The sequence below is a fragment of the Tricharina praecox genome, assembly GCF_024521635.1.
Source record: "Tricharina praecox strain CBS 144465 chromosome Unknown BZA05scaffold_3, whole genome shotgun sequence".
Taxonomy (NCBI): domain Eukaryota; kingdom Fungi; phylum Ascomycota; class Pezizomycetes; order Pezizales; family Pyronemataceae; genus Tricharina; species Tricharina praecox.
Genome location: NW_026250405.1, coordinates 1290987 through 1310727, shown reverse-complemented (window position 1 = coordinate 1310727; position 19741 = coordinate 1290987). Strand labels below are relative to the sequence as shown.

At 55.1% G+C, this 19741-nt stretch overlaps 7 protein-coding genes across 7 annotated transcripts; 3 read left to right on the top strand and 4 right to left on the bottom strand.

The window, feature by feature from the left end:
- Nucleotides 1-837: 837 nt before the first annotated feature.
- BZA05DRAFT_166652 (serine/threonine-protein kinase sck1) lies at nucleotides 838-3809 on the bottom strand. The gene is made up of 5 exons (XM_051479153.1): nucleotides 3484-3809; nucleotides 2838-3415; nucleotides 2477-2733; nucleotides 1731-2413; nucleotides 838-1675 (listed from the first exon to the last, which is right to left on the bottom strand). Exons 1-5 carry the CDS (start codon nucleotides 3634-3636, stop codon nucleotides 1172-1174), a joined length of 2175 nt encoding a protein of 724 aa, XP_051343088.1. The 5' UTR covers nucleotides 3637-3809; the 3' UTR covers nucleotides 838-1171.
- Nucleotides 3810-4882: 1073 nt separating this feature from the next.
- Nucleotides 4883-6236, top strand: BZA05DRAFT_166710 (uncharacterized protein). Its single transcript, XM_051479154.1, has one exon. The coding sequence runs from the start codon at nucleotides 5081-5083 to the stop codon at nucleotides 6134-6136; it is 1056 nt and encodes a 351-aa protein (XP_051343087.1). The 5' UTR covers nucleotides 4883-5080; the 3' UTR covers nucleotides 6137-6236.
- Nucleotides 6237-8015: 1779 nt separating this feature from the next.
- On the top strand, nucleotides 8016-9035 carry BZA05DRAFT_315846 (Per1-like protein; the record flags this gene model as incomplete). The annotated part of the gene is made up of 2 exons (XM_051480377.1): nucleotides 8016-8117; nucleotides 8235-9035. Coding segments are annotated over 2 exons (903 nt in total), but the record flags the coding sequence as incomplete, so codon positions are not given.
- A 249-nt stretch (nucleotides 9036-9284) lies between these two features.
- On the bottom strand, nucleotides 9285-11053 carry BZA05DRAFT_166640 (uncharacterized protein). Its single transcript, XM_051479152.1, has 3 exons — nucleotides 10888-11053; nucleotides 10310-10825; nucleotides 9285-10257 (listed from the first exon to the last, which is right to left on the bottom strand). The coding sequence occupies exons 1-3, from the start codon at nucleotides 10945-10947 to the stop codon at nucleotides 9409-9411; spliced, it is 1425 nt and encodes a 474-aa protein (XP_051343085.1). The 5' UTR covers nucleotides 10948-11053; the 3' UTR covers nucleotides 9285-9408.
- A 3184-nt stretch (nucleotides 11054-14237) lies between these two features.
- Nucleotides 14238-15793, bottom strand: BZA05DRAFT_424049 (PLC-like phosphodiesterase; the record flags this gene model as incomplete). The annotated part of the gene is made up of 6 exons (XM_051485897.1): nucleotides 14238-14256; nucleotides 14373-14517; nucleotides 14570-14881; nucleotides 14934-15221; nucleotides 15277-15672; nucleotides 15730-15793. 6 exons carry the CDS (start codon nucleotides 15791-15793, stop codon nucleotides 14238-14240), a joined length of 1224 nt encoding a protein of 407 aa, XP_051343084.1.
- Nucleotides 15482-16802, bottom strand: BZA05DRAFT_166573 (uncharacterized protein). Its single transcript, XM_051479150.1, has 2 exons — nucleotides 15791-16802; nucleotides 15482-15581 (listed from the first exon to the last, which is right to left on the bottom strand). Exon 1 carries the CDS (start codon nucleotides 16676-16678, stop codon nucleotides 15923-15925), a length of 756 nt encoding a protein of 251 aa, XP_051343083.1. The 5' UTR covers nucleotides 16679-16802; the 3' UTR covers nucleotides 15482-15581; nucleotides 15791-15922.
- On the top strand, nucleotides 16705-18083 carry BZA05DRAFT_166542 (SUR7/PalI family-domain-containing protein). Its single transcript, XM_051479149.1, has 3 exons — nucleotides 16705-17443; nucleotides 17494-17607; nucleotides 17662-18083. Exons 1-3 carry the CDS (start codon nucleotides 16927-16929, stop codon nucleotides 17988-17990), a joined length of 960 nt encoding a protein of 319 aa, XP_051343082.1. The 5' UTR covers nucleotides 16705-16926; the 3' UTR covers nucleotides 17991-18083.
- The last annotated feature ends 1658 nt before the right edge of the window (nucleotides 18084-19741 follow it).

The following is a 19741-nucleotide window of genomic DNA, read 5'->3' as shown; positions in this document are numbered from 1 at the left end:
AAGATGTACATACCGGTATCAAAGCCGAATGCTGCGATGAATAAACCAAAAGATATCGACAATCTCAGCCGAAAGCCTTAGAGTGACGGCCATCCGTCGTCCGTCGTCCGCCCGACTGTAGTCGTAAAGTACACACAGCAGTACCGGTATCTACCGCTCCCACGAGCGACTCCGGAGCGGGTATACCCGCCGCCGCCAAACGCCAATCACCCTACCGCGCCCCATCCCCACCCTACCCCATTCCCCCTCCCCCCATCCACCTCTCCTCCTCGCCCCATCTCTCCATCTCCCCTCACCCCTTCCTCCTCCCTTCCCCCTTTGAGCCCAATCGATTCCCGATTCCCGATTCCAATTGCACGCCAAAGCCAAACCGTCCCTTCCCCATTAAACCCCCGCGAACCGACCAGCCACGAGACCGATGACGCCCCCTTCCCCATCCCTTCCCCCGCCCAACTGGCGGAGCCCGATTCGAAACGGAATCCCTAGTTACTCCCCCTACACCCCACAGTCTTACATCCCGTACAACCCTTACGCCCCCTCCACCCCCGCAGTCCCCCGCACTCTCCACAGTCCCCCCGCAATCCATCTACAGGAGCGGTCTAACCAGAGTCCAACCAGAGTCTAGACGGGGAAAAAGCGGGGTCAAGTCGAGTCAAGTTAACCGTTAATTGCAATTGAGTGTGGCGATAATACCCACGTCTACGTATGACGGGTCCACCACACCGCTCATCCACCGCTCATTCATGCCCATGCCCATGCCATGCAATATCGTCATACCGCGTCACTCCCTTCTTTGCTTTGTTTGGTAGTTACTCAGGTAGGCATCGGCGTCATTCGGGTAAAACAATCTTCAAAATCACATTTCAAATTTCATGTTGTCATGCATAACTACCATGCCATCCCGGGTCCCCTACGGTACTACGGCTATCGTCACAAACTATTAACCATACAATCCCCAATCCCATCAAATACACAAGTCGATGCACATCGACTTATCCGTACGTACGGTAATTTTTTTGAATACCTGATACCAAAGAATAGCTCGTACGAGAATGAAAAGAAGAAGAGAAGAAAGAAAAGAAAAATCGAGATCAAGAGAGAAAAAAAATCCATAGAGCGAACGTATTTCACATATCCCGTCCCATTCCGTACCGAACCGAACCGGATCAGATCAGATCTCCATCCCTCCGTTCCCAAAGACGCCCCCCTCGTCGTCTCCGGTGCGCATAACACCGCTCATGCGATGGTTCCCGCCTCTTGATGAGTCGTAGTGCGATCTGCTGTCGCAACGCTCGTCCCAGTGGTCTTCCGAGTCCTCGTCCATAGGCTCCAATTCGTCCCGGCCCGAGAAGTGGTCGTCTATGCTGCTCTCGTCGACGAATGTGAAGCCGCGGAAGTTGGCCTGCATGCCGGGACTCAGTGGGGTGCTGGCGGGCATGTTGGCCGAGGCGAGGGCGGCGGCGCGAGCGTTCAGTGAGCCGGTCATTGGAGCGTTGGTGAATTCTGGATCGAAGTTTGAGGTATCGGTTTCGGAGCTGAGCGTGGGCTTGAACGGTGGCACCACGTTCTTGCGCTGTAGTTGTACCCAATCCACGTCAGCGAAGAAGGGATGCTCTCGTAGCTCTTTCGCATCGTAGGTCGCTCCCAGACGATGTCTCGGATTCCGGTTAAGCAACTAAATGATCGAGTCAACCAAAACCTCCCATTTACACGCGGCAGCAGCAACTTACCCCTTTGACAAAGTTGCGGCCCTCCAGACTCAATGCGTCCCGTGGAAACCTGACTTTTCCAAACGCGATGTTCTTATACATCTGCTGGGTATCGTCGGCGTAAAACGGGCTCCATCCGCAACACATCTCAAACACCAGTACGCCCAACGACCAGAAGTCAACCATCTTAGTGTATCCCTGATCGTCCAGCAGCACCTCCGGTGCCAGGTACTCTGTGGTTCCGCAGAACGTGTTGGTGGTGGCGTTAGCCGCCAAGTTCGCCTTCGACAGTCCAAAGTCACACAATGCAATGTGGCCGTTGGCGTCCAGCAAGATGTTTTCCGGCTTGAGATCTCGGTAGACGATGTCGTGGTTGTGCAGGTGCTCCAATGCCAATATCAACTCGGCGATATAGAACTTTGCGCGGTCTTCCTTGAACCTACCCTCCTTCTGCAGGTGCCAGAACAACTCTCCGCCGGACATGTAGTCCGTCACCAGGTACAAGTCCGTGGGCGTCTGGAACGAGAACTTGAGGCCAACAATGAAGGGTGAGTCGGTAGTAGCCGTCCGAACGAGGATATTCCGCTCGCCTAACGTGTGCGCCACCTCCTTCTTCTGGACGATAACCTTCTTCGACAGAACCTTCATAGCGTATATCCGGTCCGTATCCTTCTTGCGGACCTGGTACACCTGTCCAAAGGTACCTGCAGAACACAAAAGGTCAGAGAGATGCGCGCAGCAGTTGGATGGGAAAGGGGGAGAACTACCCTTGCCAATCAAACGCAGAACCTCGAAATCTTCGGGTCCATAATGCTTCTTACTGGTCCTCTCGAAGCTTATCTGCAGCTTAATCTCTCCCGTCACATTCTCATTGGGCGTCCGTGCCTGCAGCGAAAACCAACCGTCCATAACCGGTTGTGAATGGTTTAGCAACGGACAGACTCGCACGTGTCCCAGGAAGTACTCCTGATTCGAGCGATCGTACAACGATACGTCGAGCTCGGAATGATCGCCGAGGACGTCACTAAAGTTGTGGAGTTAGCTTATGGATGCTCCCCCGAACCGGCGACGAAGAATAACAGCTGAATACTGCACAGTGCAGCCACAACGGAACGGGCGTGCACTTACAATACGGCATTGTGGTCCCATTTCGGATTCGTTGAGCCGGCGCCCGAGGTCGGGCCGTTCTTCTGTCCTTGCATCTCCGAGAGACTGGTGCTCGAGCTCTGGCGGCTGGTCATAGGGATCGCAATGCTCCTGCCCACGCCGCTCGGCGACGACGCCTTCCCGTTGCTGCTGTGCCGAGGACTCTTGTCTCCCCCGTGTCCCTCGGCTGCATCGAATGACCGTCGTGGGCCCTGAGATATAAACTCGTTGCTCTCGAACGTGCAAACGACGTAGGGATATTTGCTGGGGACCAGATCCCTTGCCTCTATGATCTTGACTATTAACTTGCCTCTGGGCGGACCGACTGGCGGGTTTGTCGGGGAGGGCGAGGGGGTGGCCCTGACCGCCGGACTCTTGACCCTCTCCTCAGCTGCTGCTCCTACTCCTCCCCCTCCTCCTACTCCTCCTCCCGCTGTTGTGGCTCCTCCTCCCACTGTTCCTACTACTCCACCTCCCACTGCTGTGACTCCGTTCAACGCGCTACCAGCAGAGGTGGTACCCCGCGGCGTTGCTGGAGGTGTATCTTTCGCCCCCAGTAACTCGGAAGTAACGTCAGTACGATTTGCTACGATAATCCTTTCCAAAACGACGCTGTGCTGCAGCTAACCTGATGAAAGCCATGGGATATTCCGGGCAGTCTCTTATCCAGTCCACTCGGGTTGGGGGTTGTTTGTCCACTCGACGCCTCCTCCTCGTCCGTCCTAATATCCCACGAACCGAGGAAGTCAGCCTTGCGCTTTGCCCCGAAAATTCCGAGCATTTCGAACTCGAGACAAGAAATCGGTGATGAAAAAGAAGAATATTTAATTGGAAGGTATAGTTGGACATATTATTGGCAAGGGAAGAAAAGAAGGACCAAGGGTATATGTAGATACGCCTCTCTCGGTCCGAGGCGAGTGGTGAGTGGTTGCTGGCTAATGGATGTTCCATGTGTGAGGTAACCACTTTCTCCCCACCGACATCATCATCATCGCCGCCGCACACGACGGAACATCCATCATCACCACAACCACCGCCGCCATTGCCGCCACCGCCACCATCGCCGCCGCCACCGTACCGGTGGCGCGAACCAAACATTGCCCCGTACCTTTGTCCTGCAACTGCCCTCAACATATCCGATGCATTCGACGCCGCGTGCGGAGGCAATTGTGGCCGCGGTGCAGCGAGAGCGTTCGAATGCGTGGTCGCGGTAGTGGTAGTCGCACCGTTGCTCGGGGCGCAGACGGGAGTCGATTGCGTGCGAAGGCTAGGAGAGTGCTGCCGCGAGCTCGGGGGCGAATGGATATCCGCCGACAGAGGAGTACCCCGGGGGGTATGGTCATCGACGGGAGTGGTAGGAGCCGTAGCGGATGAGCGCTGCGAAAGAGGGGTGTTGGAGGTCGACACGGTGGGGGAGGGAACCGCGGAGGATGCTGCTGTGTTATTCCCACTTCGGAAAAAGTTTACGTTAAACCCTGGAACGACCATGATCGGAGATTCGGAGCGAAGCGCTGTCAGCCGCTGCTACTGCTACTGTTGCTGCTTGCACGTTGCTTCTCTGTTGCTTCACTGCCGCGGCGAAGTATGAGTGTTGCGATGCCGGCCGTCGAGGGGGGTGGGGGAATAAGACGCAGAATCCAGAGTCGGCCGTAGGGTGAGAGCAGTTGTCGCCACTATCGGAATTGCCGCGGTTCTGGGTTTGACGGGGGACTGGCGGTGGAAACTCCGTCGAGTAACTATCGATTTACCGTTTGTGGGGGGGAGGGGGGGGGGTATGTAGGTTGGTTGGTTGGCAGTTGGGTAAGGTTCCGATGACTTAGCAAGGAAAGTACTTTTTTTTTCTTCCGCTGGGGTGGGTTTGCCGTGATATAGAAATTCCGGGGATTCTGTCAAATGGCAAGTGGCCGTAAGATCTGGGAGTGCGTCGATCCTATGTATGTTTAGTCGATGCGTCGTGAGACAAAGCGTTCTGCCCTTGTGTGGGGGAGGATGGCTGGGCTTTTTGTGCTGGGGGGGGGGGGGAGTTGTGGTGGGAGAGGGAAGGGTGGGGAGGGTTATTGGGATCGTGGGATGTTCCGGGTAGCACAGAGCAATGGGCGAAAGGGCGGTTAGCTATACGATGCAGACTTCGCAGGTCGAGTCGTATGGAGCCGAATGTATGTAAAAGGAAGATGTGAAATGCAAGAGGCAAGTACCGAAGTATATGTGGCCAGGTGGAAAGTGTGATGTGTGATGTGCGCTGTGTAGTGAGTGTTTGGCCGGCTGTCAATTCGAATTCCGGTCTGCGGTCTGCGGCGGCGGTGGCAGGCAAGCAGACAGGCTGCAGAGTATGTTATGTCGTATATGTGTCGACGATTTGTGTGTCGGTGTGTCCGTCTGTGTGTCTGTGTGAGTGTCTGTGTGAGTGCGAGTGTGTGTGTGTTCGATATTGGGAATCCGTCTCGACCGGGCTTAAATTTTGCAGTCGGATTCGAGGGCAGAACAGGCAGAAGAGGGGCAGGCCGAGCGAACTGGTTGGCGGGTGGAGAAGGGAGGGAGGAGGGGGGGAAGAGGAAAAAGAAAGTGTTGGCAGGACAAGCCGACACGAAGGATTTGAAGAGAAGGATGAGCGGAGTCTGGATCTGGGACTAATGGTCTCGTGTCGCAGCAGCAGACGGACGACTAGACGGAGTAACCAAGTAACCAAGTATCTTGGGATGTATGTAACCACTCCGCAGACCCATGGACGACACTTTGGATACCAGTGGGATCAGGACGAGCGGAGGGAGGAGGGGAGGCTGGCTCGCTGGGTGGCCGGCTGGGTGACTCGGAAAGAGTGTCCAAGTCCTCACTCACCTCCTACTTGCTTACCTGTGGAGTCGCGCGCATTGACTTGCCCGGCTGCTGGCCGTGTCCCCAGGTCCTACACAGTACAGTCAGAACTGTCTCTGCGCCGTAACTTTGCTCGGCTGCGACTCACCCGTTTTCATGTATCTAATCGCTCACTCGCCAACGGTCTCGTCACTCGTCGCTCACAGGTGTGTACATATCAAACATACGACCGAGTAAGAGGAGAGTACGACAGTGCGTCTGCAAACCGGCCAGAGACGCTCGGAAGCAGGGACTTTGTTCCTTTCTTCTTCTTCTTCTTCTTCTTCTTCTTCTTCTTCTTCTTCTTCTTCTTCTTCTTCTTCTCTGCGGCGGCGGCAGACACGGCATGGCATGGCATCTCTTCGCTCATCGATCCATCCAACCATCCATCCGCACATCGATATCAATACAAACCGAGTCCACCTGGTTAGCGGGACAACAAGCATCGCGCAACAGGGAACAAGTTGTACTCTGCGTGTTCTTTGCATGTATTGTATGTACATGGTTACCGGTAATACTCTACTCCAGAATAATGTATGTACATGCCCAAGTGAGCATGTACTCATGCGAGTGCGTGGGTAGCTGTATGATGTACACATGATTTCTGTATGATGGAGTCGGTACACAGTCATCATATCATACGGTACCTCTCCGAGCAACCACGCTGCGACAAGTGTGTTCTTACGAGAGCTCCCATCTAATCTGATCTCACAGATGATTCGGCCTAAATTCCCTAGATACTCGAACGGTCGAGCTCCTCGCTGGATGGACGACTTGATGGTCTCTCCCACCAGCGCCCATACCTTGACTGCACGACGCAGACGTCTTCGCTGTTCTGCAGGGCCACTCCAACCTACAGTACCGGTATAGTAGGTACATATCATACATAGCACTGCATGAAATCATGTCCCAGCAATCAATCAAAGGTCAATCAATCGCATCAATCGCACGTCTCGTCTCGTTTCGTTGAAGAAAAGAAGTCGGAGAGCTCTAGCAGATAACTGTCCCGATAGCGGTTTGGCCGTATCTTTCGTCTCGGGACGTCAATCGACATCCTCTTACTTCAGTCAGACAAGTACTTTGGCATGTATGTAAGTTAAGCCCTCAATCGAGTCGATCTGACCAGCCACCCAGTCCACAGCGCTGCCTTCCTTGATTCTTCTTCTTCTGACCAGTGCGGGGCAAAGGTAGTCGGGAAGATGTGGAGGTGGTGCCCGCGCACAACTTCTGTTTGATTCATGTCTCACTCGCCATCAAGCCGCGAACCCGCCCCCGCCCCCTCCCTCCCCTCCCTCCACCCAGAGATCCCATCGCATGCGCCTTCCGTGACAAGCTGCAAGGAAGAGCCCGTCCGTCCACAGTGACAACAACAACAACACAGGGACGATGTCATCCTGCAGCAACTGCCGTTCGCGAAGGAGAGGAAGAAGAAGCAGAAGAATCAGTAGAAGAAGAATGGCGGCAACACACACACACGTGCGGGGGAAGAACGGGAGCCAACTCGAGGAATGCAAAATAAACCCCCGAACAGCGGCAAAGATCTAGAGTGCGAGATCGGAGCAAGCAAAGGTGAGCAAAGCAAACGTTGAGCTTATGATGATGGCGATCAAGGATTTCCGCGCATTACATCCATAGATGTATCTGAGTACATACATCCACTCATCGTCCCGAGACCCAAAGTGAACCGAGCCGAGTCCCCCAGTCGTGTCCAGTCGAATCGTGTCATGTCAAAACTTTCACGTCGAGTCTGATTCGATGACGACGTCGCGGGATTTCGTCGGGCCAGAAGAAGCGCGATTTCTCCGTGTCACCTTACCTCACCCTCGCCCTCACCGACGCCCCCCCTTCCCCCATCGGTCGCTGAGTAAGCCGTGACAGCGGCTGCCACCACCACCGCCTCCTCCCGAAAGAAAAAAAATCCAACGGATGGAAGAAGGAAAGAAGGAAGGAGGAGGAGGGGGAAAAACTCCCGAATGAAACTCCCGATCGATTTACCCTGCCTGTGGCACCAATCGCAACCCCATTTGTACTCTACATACTCACCCTGGAGAAAGACAGACAAGGACAAACAAAAGAAGGACAGTGTATGTGTGAACCGTGAAGGGGGGAGAGAGACACGACAAGACAAGACGATAACACCCAACCCCAACCCCAAACCACACCTGCGCCGCCGTCCACCATCCAAACAACAAAACCCACTCTGCGCTGCACCGGCCAACCGGTTCGCTCCGCCCACCCACCCTCGCTCCCCCCCTCCCTCCCTCCCTGCGGCCCGCCGTTCCAGTCTCCACCATGACGTCGACGTCGCGACTGGCGGTGCTCCTGCTCAGCCTGCTCGTCCTCGTCCTGTTCACCACCGACGTGCTGGCGTCGCGCGGCGATAAGCTGCCGGAGTTCAAAGCATGTGTCGAGGTAAGCCAGCTCTAGGTAGCTCAGCTCAGCACCCCTCCCCCCCGTACCGTCTCTTGGCCGGCGCGCTGTCCGTCCGTCAGTCCGTCCTCGAAAGCTGATTCACATCCCCATCCACAGACCTGTATCGAGACCGAATGCCTCCTCCCCAACACGCTGCCACTGCACCTGCGCCTGCTCCTGTGGACCTGTCCCAGCAACTGCGACTACATCTGCCAGCGGACCATCACACAGTCACGGCTCCATTCCGGCCAATCCATCGAGCAATTCCACGGCAAATGGCCATTCCAGCGTCTCCTCGGGCTCCAAGAGCCCTTCAGCGTATTGTTCTCGCTCCTCAACGGCTACGCGCACCTGCGCGGTCTCTGCCAACTCCGGCGCGAGCTCCCGCCCTCGCACCCCATGACGCGCTACTATATCCTCTTCTCGTACGTCGGCCTGGGCACATGGACGTGCAGCGCCCTGTTCCACGCGCGCGACACAGTTCTGACCGAGCGGCTGGACTACTTCGGCGCGGGGGCCAACGTGCTGTACGGGCTATACTACGCGCCAGTGCGAGTGCTGCGTTTGTGGCGACCACGGTTCCGGCGCGGCGTGCGCGCCTGGGGCTGGACGTGCATTGCAGCCTACGCCGCGCACGTATATTACCTGCAGTTCGTCCGCTGGGACTACACGTACAACATGGCGGCGAACGTGGTCGTCGGCGCCGCAATGAATGTCCTCTGGACTTACTTCTCGGTCACGCAATATAGCAGGCATAAGCGCTTCTGGGCCGCCTGGCCGGGACTGATTGTGACCTGGCTCATCATGGCCATGAGTCTTGAGCTACTGGATTTTCCGCCGGTCGCGGACGCCATCGATGCGCATGCGCTGTGGCATGCCGCCACTATTATACCCGCTATGTGGTGGTATAGGTTCCTTATTCGTGATGCGAGGTTGGCTGTGGACGATGATATTGCTAGGGTTAAGGCGTAGTGGGGGAAGGGGACACGGTGTTGGGTTTTGTTTGGAGATTGGGGGGTAATGTGCGACGGGGAGAGGGTGGGTCGGTTCGGGATTTAGAAAGATCTGATGAAATACCCTCTACAGTCTACAGAGTGGTGCGGTAATAATAGATGTGTTGACGTTGGGATGTAAATGCGAGGTTTACGGCCGATATCACGCGCTTCCTCGCAATCACTCGCAACCAAGAAAGCCTTCAAATCTGGTATTCAAGCTTCAACCGCGCCAGACAGACGAGCCACAGACAAACAGCCTGTATCTACCCAGCATCGTACCCATTTTCCGTCTTCGCCTAGTACTGCGCGACAATCTCCGCGACCAACCTGGCCAGCTCCTCCGCCTCGCCCCTCTCCGCCGCCTCACTATAGACCCTCACGGCGTCCTCGGTACCACTGGCTCTGGCGAACGCACGGCCCTGCTTATACTTGCCGACCAGGGCATCGATCTTCTCCTGGACGCCGACAGGCTCGAGCAGCTTCCTCTCTGCGTCGGTGGTGAGGAACACGGTCCTATCCGTCACCTCAACGCGGACCAGTCTGTTGGGGAGATCCGTGTACGTGCCGTCCCACTCCTTAGGTCCCCAGCGCTTGTGGGCCAGGATCACCTCGACCATCAACAGGTCCGACAGGGCGTCGCCGACGGTCTGGTTGATCAGGTCGACGAGCGCCTTGAGGCTCTCGAGGGCTACCGCCTGCGCGGGAGACTCGGGCGTGTGCTCGGCGATGTCTTGGAGGGCGCCTTTGGAGAAGATGACGGTGCCGTGGCCGTTGGCTTCGAAGTACACGCCCACGTCGAATTTGAGAGCGGCGTGGTGGAGGTGTTTTACGCCGGTGGGTGTGCAGACGACGGGGAGGCCGAGCGTCTTGGTGATGTAAGAGGTCGACGAGCCGTTGGCATAGGCAGTCTGCACCACTCCGATGCGGAGCGACGTTAGGCCTGCGGCTTTGGTGAGATCGCCGATGAAACTGGCGGCAAGAGTGGCGATCTTGTCGCCATCCAGCAGCCGGAAGTTGCCATCGCTGTCGTTGAAGTAGTAGATTATGCGGTCGGCGTCACCGTCGAGGGAAGCGCAGCGGGCCAGAGGTGCGACGTGGGATGCAGGTGGGAGACGCTGCTGGGTCTTGACAAAATCTGCTCCACACTATTGAAATGGTCAATGTTGTGCAGATGTGAACAATAGCCACGGGAAATACCTGGTAGTTGAGCTTCGACGGCTGGTCGATATGATCGTTGATCACAGCACAATCCAACAAATCCGCCCCAATGGTCTCTACAAGACGCCGCAGTTTCGGCGCACCGACACCATTCGCACAATCCACCGTGACCTGTCCCAAGCTGGGGACCCTCTTCATGAGCTTCTTGTACGCCTCTGCCAGCTTGTTGTAATAGCCCTGTTCCGTGGCCTCTCCATACGCCTCCTCCGTGCCTTCCGTGTTGATGCACCGCACCAAGTAGTGCAACTGCGGTGTCGTCAAGATTCCATGATCAACAAACTCCGTATCGGTAGCCTTGAGCGCGTCTGTAAGGGACTCGACAAGGGCAGGCCCCGACTCCCGGGTATCCCTCGCGAAGATGACCTTGGGGGTGATCTCGGTGCTGATTTTCAGCTGTGCAGCGAGTTTCTCGTACTCCTCGAAGAGCTGCTCGTCGGTGGATGCGTTGGCCAAAGTCGTTGCGTAGACTTCCCAGGCAGCCTCCAGCATCTCGCCCTGTCCATCCATCAGTACCAGTCGTAACACATCGCCGGACGTCCATGTTGCAATAGACATACCATGGGGTCAACGAGTTTTACGCCGTTGTCTTCGGGGACATTGTGCGAGGCCGTGATCATTATACCGATGGTCTTCCCCTGGAACTTCTGCGACCGCAGGGCCGCCAGGAGCCCCACGCGGTACACGACGGAGTCGAGGAGATTTCTGGTGACATCACCTTCAGCATTAGGATGTGTGTGGAGGAGGCTAGTAGGAAGAGGTGGCCTACGCTTTCATGCGAAACTATATTGAACGAAACGAACAGGGTCAGCAACTTTTTTTTTTTGGCAGATAGAATGGTTTGGTTTGGACCCTGGGCTCTGGGCTCTGGGCTCTGGTACTCACCCCAGCGGTTCCGTATGAAAACTTCCTATCCTCGGGCTTCGGGTGCCGCTGGGAAGCTTCGACGATGGGACTCATGCTTGATGGATTGAATGGAAGTGGATGCTGTCGATGAAGGAGCGCCGATTGTCGTAACTGTAGCTGATTTACGCGGACCTACGTGATATAGATTCAATGTCGGGCAGATTGCTCGGGAAAGATAGTAACGATGAAGCAATCGAACGATTAGTTTGATGGAAGGCAGAGTTGGGTATGGAAGTTCTTCAGAGAGGTTGAAGGAGAGGTGAGGGAGCTGTCAGTGGGGGGTCATGTCAACACTCTACCTGCACCCTAAGCATCCATGTCGCTCGCCGAAATGTATCCAATTGCGGCGTCTCACGTGCAGGTGTGGGTTACACGGCTGAATTCTCGGAAGCCTTAAATCTCCCCCTCCATTGACCGCCCTAATGAGAGAGGTATTTTGATGCGCATATTCTGTGGAGAAGGCACGGAGGCAGGGAAAGACCAGGATCATTGCCACGTGCACTGTGCGGTCGCCGTCGTACGGGCTATCCTTTCTCCTTGCCTGTGCCGTTAACCCGAATCCTCGGTCATTGGGCCTTTTTAAATTCGGCGATGAAAGCTCAAAGCACAGGTGTTGCGCGGCTGAGAGGAGCTCGGTGCCAAGTGCTACAGCTGTATGGAATCGAGGCTGCGGTGCGCTCATGGGTATCGAGCCCGCGGCCAGCGGTCCGGGACAGCCGGGTGGAAAAGGATACGTAATCTGCCATGATCTACTAAGGTCAAATGCAACGATGATTAAACAAAGGTACTCTACATTCTCGGTGGACTTAATTGTGACGGATCAATTTTCCCGTGATGACGAGGGCGAGTGCTGCACTGTGAGGCGGTCTGCCGTTACGCAACGGTATGTACTTGAGTACATACACTTTACATCCTATGATCAGAACGGACCACTGCGATTGGACTGGTAGTAATGTGGCCGGCGGAAATACTGGGCCAACCACTCTTTTGATCATCCCTACACAACCGCAACGCTCAACTCAACTCAACTCAATTCCCACTACACTCGATGGGTCTTCGGGCATTTTCACGAGTGCGGCTTTTAACACATCACGCCTACGGAACGTACCCTTCTGTCGCCAACAAGCCATTGCAGCTCGGTCTGAGACTCTGAGCTGCAACAACCTCAACGGCACCCCCGAAGCACCCCCGGAACAAGTAAGCACACCAGCTTTGTGCTAGGCGCGGCAGCCTGGACGTCCCAAGAGCACGGCACGCAGCCCACTCTCTCGAGTGCAATGTATCATGCGATCCTCAAATGGATATCCACCGATCATGAGCGACGCTTGGTGGTGTGAAGGTCGTTGCCGTGAAGTCTGGGCGATGAGACTACCTATCTCAACGCTTTACCGGAGAGCTGACAACGAGGTGCGCTGATCACAGCTTCATACGACGAGTTTAGACAGCTTGACTCCATGGTGCAAAGCACAGTTGCAAAAGGAGCTGAGGGCAGGGAGCTTTCCTGAAGAATTTGTGGCAACACGATTGAACAACTGTGCTATATAAGCACTCATCCCTAGGGCTGTTGGCCTACCATCAATCACCGCTGATCAGTAATGACTACCGTGGACCGGCATCATAATTAGTCTTATCCACCACAATGATCCGCAGCCCGTCCAGTCCACCGCATCGAAGGGCTACCAGTGTTGGACCTATGGCTATGGGTCACACTGGGGTGTGAAGAGCGTCAAGTTTACTGCTGAAACATCACTCGAATCGCCGCTCAATCTCTACGCCTCTTATCCACTCACGAGGTAAGTTGGACAGTACGAACGAGTAAATATTTCGATTAAGTGGCCACAGTTTATTCAACGACTGCACGGAGTTCAAAGCACATACTCTCATAACCAAAAGAGAGAGACATCGAACCAATTATTGTCGCGTACGGAACTCCCATGGCTTTTTGTTTTTGTTTCATCATCGTAGCATTCGACCTTTGCAGATCATGGCTGTGTAAACGTCCGGTCCCCCCTCACTGTCTCTGACCGCTAGCCGCGAGCCCGATGTGGGTTCCCTATTGCCCTCCGCCCGGCAGGAACTCCCACGGCCGAAGGCGCGGGTATGATTTACTCTAGATAGCCTTCTGCGAGTGATATTACATGACACGATTTTGATGTCCATGGCCCAACAATACCCCCGAATGTAAAAAGCAAGCGCCATTAGCACTCCGCATAACGTTCCAAGCCCTGCAGCACCCAACCGCCAGACTTGCAGGATGAAAGATGAATGATGAATGAACCAGCAACATACAAGTGTCAAGGGGGGCATTCCAATTTCCACGAGCTCGAGTACGTAGATGAGCGTACGAACTCGAGTGATAGGACAGGCTGGCATAGGTAGGGAGCCAAGTGTTGTTGAGAGAACCAGGAGCAACCTATTCTGCACGCACATGGTCGAATGGATACCGACTTAGAAGGCGTAGATATCGGACAGCTCTGATGTGTGCTCGTTGCGAGCACTGGCAGTCTTTTTGTTTAATCGTTCATTCATTGCTTGCGACCTATAAAGATCATGGCAATATACACACTCCTCCTCCGCCTTCTCCTCCTCGCTGGTGGGTCTAGCTAGTGAAGCAATGCCCCCTCTTCAACTGTAGAACCTCAAGGCCAGGCGCTTGCGGGATTGGGGGGCTTGGGTCGGGGTCGGGCCTGGTACCTAGCAAGGTTTCCGGCAGTGCCAATGTGCCAATACTTCTTGTTGGCGACTCTCGCGACAACCCCATGCTTTGGCCTCCTTCTCCTTCCCCTTGGCGTCCGTAGTTCCGCGCTTCAGGTGAGTGAATGAGGGAGGGATGGAGGTGGCAGCGGTCTGGTTGCGCAGCGGTCGAGGTACTACATAGCGGGTCCCCTCCACGCCGGGCATTGGCAGGCAGAGTTCACGGTTTACACTCTTCGACGTTCGTCTTATGCGCGGGCGACAGTTTATGACCACCCCATCTCATGAATACAAGCATGTTTGCATTGCTTTACGACTCGGCGACAATACTACACAGTGTGTATTTACAGTACTCCAAAACTCCGCAAAAGTGCACTAAACCAAAACAAAAGCGGCCAAAAACAGTGTCGCCTCCGCAAGTAACAGCATGGGACTCGCCAGGTACATGCTGAGTGCGGCAGACTTGACCTTTCCGCAGCAGCCACCGGGATAGGTCACGCCATTCGCTTTCGCGGCGACTTCGAATACACTGCCGTTGCCGGCATCGTAGAAATCTACCAGCAAGAAGTTGGGCGGCCGCGTCCACATCACTGCGAAGGTTAGTGAGAGAGAGGAGAGAGAGGAAGAGGAAGAGCAGCGTACCTTCGCAATTCTCCGATTGCAGCCCCAAAGATCCATACCCATCCACGCCGTTCGTCTGGTTGATAGCGATAGTGTTTGGCACGAGGGCGACCGTCCCGAACGCGGTGAACTCGACGTTCAGGTTGTGGTTTGCCATGTACATCTTTCTGGCGGCTTCGGTGGCATTTTGGTCTGGCGGGCGGTCGACATTGCACGGAAAGTCCTGGTTCGTCTGCGAGAACGGTGTTTCCCACATGTAGGTGAACTCGTCGAGGAGATATGGAACCTTGTTCTCGTCCGCTTTGTAGTCGACGAAGATGATTGCCCTTTTGCCTGGATGTATCGTCAGCAGCTGACTTGGAGGCGAGAGACAGGGCAGGCAAACCTTTCAAGATCAACTCCGACAGTGTCGGCCACTCATTGTACGCAATCGTGCGGTTGTCGGGCACATAGGCGAGCTTCGATAATCCCGAGTCTTCGACGGGGGCCACGAAGTCATCGATCGCATCGAAACCACCGTTGCCGATCAATATCGTGACGATTTCGTAAGGATGCGCCATGAGCCAATCGTACACTCGCTTCAGATAGTCCTCTACCGTTCCCGCATTCAACAGATCGCAACTGGTGTGGCAGTAATACATTGTTCCGTTTGCCTTGTGAGCTTGTCCTTGCACTTCCCTCATTCATCAGCGAAGAAGTAGAGTGGGGTGGTGGGGGGGACAGCGTACACATTCTCACGCCATCATTCAACTGCGCAACCACATCCAGCCGCTGATTCGACGCTGCGTTGTTTTGCCGTACGAATGGCGAGTTGTGCGTGCCGACGTAGGTGATGTTCCCATACGATCGTGTACAGAACTCGACGTAGAGGTTGCACGGCTGCGTGTTTACCGGGCCGGGAGGCTCAGTGGTCGTCGGCTCGTCATCGGAGGAACTGCTCGCGCCGCTGGCGCTGACGATGATCTCGGTCTCATTACCGCTGGCGGTCGGCGTGGGCGTGGGCTCGTCGTCGGCGGTGTCACTGTTGGTTCCGCTTAGTACTAGCTCAGCTACCGTTGTTGTTCTTGTTCTTGTGCTTGTGGTGGTCAAGTGGGTGGAGGAGGAGGCGGGTATGTCGCCAGATGCTGCGCCAGAGACGTTGTCATCCTCGCGCGTGGTCGTTGTTTGGGCGAAAGCAATACTGAAGCAGCAGGATAGAAGCAGGGCGAGAAGCACGCGCGCGAAAAGTGGTCGAGATCTCACCATCCTGAAGCTCCACATGTGGTTGTGATGGTTGGGTCGTCGGTGGAGGCAGTAGAGGAGGAGCTCATGCGTATGCCTGCTTCTTGTTCTTGTTCTTCTTCCCAGAACCTTTTTACTAACCCGGTACCTACTTTAATTGTGGAAAAAAGGTCCATGCAGCAGCGGTGCAGTCCGGCCATGTGACGATCGACAGTAAATCTGCGCTGGCGCAAGGAGGATCGAGTGCTGGCTGTGTAGGGATGATTCCGGAGATTGTTCCACACTATGGCTGCAGAGCAGTTGCGCAACGGGCGGTCTTTGAGCCAGGTCTGAGGTCTCGGAAGCCATGCCGAGAGCGCTTCCTTCGGCTTTGGTTGGTCGTGCTGCGGAAGGGCAAGTGCTGACCCTTGGCGCCGGGACTGCAGACTGTGAGTTAGTGGCCGCCGCATCCTGCGCGCTGTCGTCATCCAAACAGTTCAAAACGTCAACCAGCTCGCCCTCCACAGCACTGGCACCACTACGGCTCTCTGCACTTCCGAATTCCCGTTTCATGCCCAGGGTGGCGAAGCCGGATACCCTTGCCGCCGCGGCCGATCCGAGCCATGGCGCGGTAGTAGCTGCCATCGAGACACGCGATTGGATGACGGAGGGACCCCGTACGAGATGTTCCCGGCTCCGGCTTGGTCCTTGCTTTGCTTTGCTTGCGTGGTGACAAACCCGAAGGGCGCACGGCGGACAAGCCGCAGCGCCCCAACATACCAAGTCTTGCCGTCTCAATTTTCGCTCTCGAGCCTGCTGCTGCGGTTTCGAGCTCAACCCAAAACCATGGCGTATACGTAACGACCTTCCGGAGGACGAGGGAGGACTGGAGAGCGCGAGAGAGGTCGAGGGGCCAGGAGAGAGGGGCATAGGGCTCGATTAAAAGTACGAGTAATCACAACGAAACAATCGAGCTTACATATGATACCTACCTTGATGCCTTCTCCCGCTCGCCGGCAATCCTTACCTACCCAAACCTATCTGCACCGTGCTCCTTGACCTCTCTCTTCACCGACCCATATTTTTTATACCCTACCACGTCTTCGAATCCTCGGGAATAGCGGGGCTGCCGGAGAGCAAAAGGAGAGCTTACAACACCTTCGCGACACCGATCACTGATGTTTGATTTTGGCTGGCGAAATAAAGGGACACTCACCACCCTACGGGAGAAAACACCTCCCTCGACGCCCCTCAGCTCCTCCGTTACACCTCCAGGGACATCGCCTCCGCCCTCGGCCTCTCTCGATGATGCTGCAGCCATCACCGCCTCCTCCACATCTCGAAAACCACGATGCCGCGACCCATATGTCATCATCGCCCAGTCCAGCACTCTCCTAGCAATAATCTTCCAGCTCATCGTGTTCCTGGGGAACATTCGCAACACCAATGCGCTGACGGATATCTACTTCCTCAAGATTGACGTCTCGCAGGTGATACCGCGGAGCTACCCTAACGCCGTGCTTGTCAACTCGATAGCACAGACTTTGGGACTGAGGGGGTTCTATCAGGTTGGACTGTGGAATTACTGCGAGGGGTATCAGGGCGAGGGTGTTACGTATTGTGGCAGTCCGAAGGCGCTGTATAGCTTTGATCCAGTGACTATATTGCTGTCACAGCTGCTGGAGGGGGCGACGAGTATGCTGCCTTATCCCTCTATATTTGAACGTTGCTGATGGATGATGCAGTTGCTATTCCGGCGGATATATCTGATGCCCTCGACATGGCCCGAAAAGCCAGTCACTGGATGTTTGCCAGCTTCTTTGTAGGAATAAGCTTTCTGCTGGTGTCGTTCCTCATCGGTACTTCCTCTTCCCCCGCCTCTCTTCCCCCGCCTCCCTACTGACCCCTTACAGGCTGGCTCGGCCACCTTACCCGCCGCACCGCCTTCACAGTCACCTTGATCTCCGTCATCGCCGGCCTCTTCACCACCATTGGCGCCGGTCTATCGACGATCCTCTACTCGCAGTTTCAGGGCGTATTTGAGAGCAGTCCGGAATTCAATATTCGCGCGAACATGGGACAGCAGATGTATGCATTTGTGTGGCTCGCGGCTGGCTTCGCGATTTTGGCGGCGGTGGTGAATGTGTGGGCTTGCTGGCGAGGGTGGATCTGTAGGCGGTTAGCGTGGTGTCGGGGAAAGTGTGTGAGCGTACTTGGGAAAGCAAGGAGTATGAGGAGGTAATTTTGAGGGTACCGGAGGCTGTAGTCTGTTTGGTTGTGCATAGAGTAGTCTGGTAAATACCAAGTGTGTGAATAGAACCCACCGATCAGATCCTTGTTGCCGAATACTCCGTGACCATGCCGTCGGAATCCGTTGGCTGGCTACTCCAAAAGTCCTGTAGAAATCGATTCTCAACTGAAGTCGAATCGAGTGATACAACATGCGCTTATCGAATTCTGAATGCGGGAAGCTGCATGAATTTGTGCACTTCTCCGGCTATCACTCGTTTTGGTGGTTCGCACAAATTAAATGGTGCTGTGCTGGTCATGCATGATCACCGGCCGCAATCCACATCTAGATATGAGGATCTCCAATAGACAGACAGACACGTTTCCTGCTCTGTAGAGCTTTCTCTCTCCCCTCCCTACTGGCACACTGAATATACATGATGGTACACGCCCAACTTCAAGTGCTTTGGTGGGTGCGAAGGTATCTTTCTCGTTACACACATGCCAGAATAGATACCGAATCAGTAAAGGCTGACATGGGGCGGAGCTCAAGCAGTGATCCAGTTGGCCTCGCCGGTTGTGATTACGAGCTTCTCTTGCTGCTCCTGGGTACTATCAGTTGTAGAACAGATCGGGGAGTGCGGTCAATGAGCGTCGAGCGAGTGATGACGAGAAACCCCTTGTCGAGTGCTAGAGCAACTGACTAACCCAGGTTGACATGAGTCACAGACGTACCTGAGTACATACTCGTGTAAGCACCCGGTCTTCAGGTGTGGTTGGAGCTCGCCCATCCTTCAGAATTCAATACATAAGTTGGAGTAGCCATTTGACCCCGAGCTCTTTGTCTCGTCACGTCCCTACCTAGAAAGTTCCGAATTCAAAGTGTACATCATAAGTCTTGGCAGCAGGGATTATTTGCGCGCACTCTTTCGAGTTTCTCTTGTCGCCTCACCTCACCGCGACAAACCCAACTTCACTTCTCTGCCACCCAACAACGACCACCACCACGACCACCACCACGACCACCACGACCACCACGACCTGCTCAACCATTACGATCGGAGGTAATATCGGGCCGCTGCTACCCGCTGGTTTCCCCGCGAATAGAGAATTCAAGGTACGTGCTTCTCTCTGAGGAAGCGTCGGCGCCAGGGTGAGCTGGGTGGAGAAGCAAGCGCCGGCAGCGTCATTTTCGAAATTAGTTGGTTGGCTAGTCTGATGCTGACTTTTCGCGTCGCGTGTTCCGTTCGCTCTCGCAGTTTCCCACCACACACAGCAATCAATAATCCCACTCTCCGGAACCGGCAAACCTACCTATCTCCCACGCACATAAACACATACCGCAAGAAGAAATGGCAGCAACATCCGAGGAACAGCCGGTTGTCAAGTCGGAGGAGCAGCAGCAGCAGGAGCAGGAAGTGAAGATCGAGGACGACCAGATGAATGAGGAAGAGGGTGTCGAGAATGAGGATGAGGTATGGGAAGCCTGCTTATTTCCTGGGAAGAGGAGGAGGATGAGGATGAGAGGATGAGTTGGAGGGGGCGCGCGCGAGCAAAACCACGTCGAAATCCCCCACGAAGAGTCATCGATCGTTCGCTCGCTGCCTGCCAGCCAGCCAAATCCTCCATCCAACCTACCCACACCCGCCGTTCTTCTTGTTGCGAAACGTTTCCGCGTTCGGGGCGTGGGGAGAGATTGAAAGAGAGAAAGAATAGGAAAAGCTGATGATCTCGGGGGCGCGCGAGCCTCAACGGTTTATCTAG

Bases quoted from the DNA above. Each gene is read 5' to 3' on its own strand.
- BZA05DRAFT_166542 (XM_051479149.1), top strand. From the start codon at position 16,927: ATGTTTGATTTTGGCTGGCGAAATAAAGGGACACTCACCACCCTACGG. The intron at 17,444-17,493 runs GTATGCTGCCTT...TGGATGATGCAG, and splicing joins GCTGCTGGAGGGGGCGACGA to TTGCTATTCCGGCGGATATA. The intron at 17,608-17,661 runs GTACTTCCTCTT...GACCCCTTACAG, and splicing joins GCTGGTGTCGTTCCTCATCG to GCTGGCTCGGCCACCTTACC.
- BZA05DRAFT_166652 (XM_051479153.1), bottom strand. From the start codon at position 3,636: ATGCTCGGAATTTTCGGGGCAAAGCGCAAGGCTGACTTCCTCGGTTCG. The intron at 2,734-2,837 runs GTAAGTGCACGC...CCACAACTTTAG, and splicing joins TGGGACCACAATGCCGTATT to TGACGTCCTCGGCGATCATT. The intron at 1,676-1,730 runs GTAAGTTGCTGC...TCGATCATTTAG, and splicing joins GCCGCAACTTTGTCAAAGGG to TTGCTTAACCGGAATCCGAG.
- BZA05DRAFT_166710 (XM_051479154.1), top strand. From the start codon at position 5,081: ATGTGTGATGTGCGCTGTGTAGTGAGTGTTTGGCCGGCTGTCAATTCG.
- BZA05DRAFT_166640 (XM_051479152.1), bottom strand. From the start codon at position 10,947: ATGATCACGGCCTCGCACAATGTCCCCGAAGACAACGGCGTAAAACTC. The intron at 10,826-10,887 runs GTATGTCTATTG...ATGGATGGACAG, and splicing joins TAAAACTCGTTGACCCCATG to GGCGAGATGCTGGAGGCTGC. The intron at 10,258-10,309 runs GTATTTCCCGTG...CCATTTCAATAG, and splicing joins CGTCGAAGCTCAACTACCAG to TGTGGAGCAGATTTTGTCAA.
- BZA05DRAFT_166573 (XM_051479150.1), bottom strand. From the start codon at position 16,678: ATGCCCCTCTCTCCTGGCCCCTCGACCTCTCTCGCGCTCTCCAGTCCT.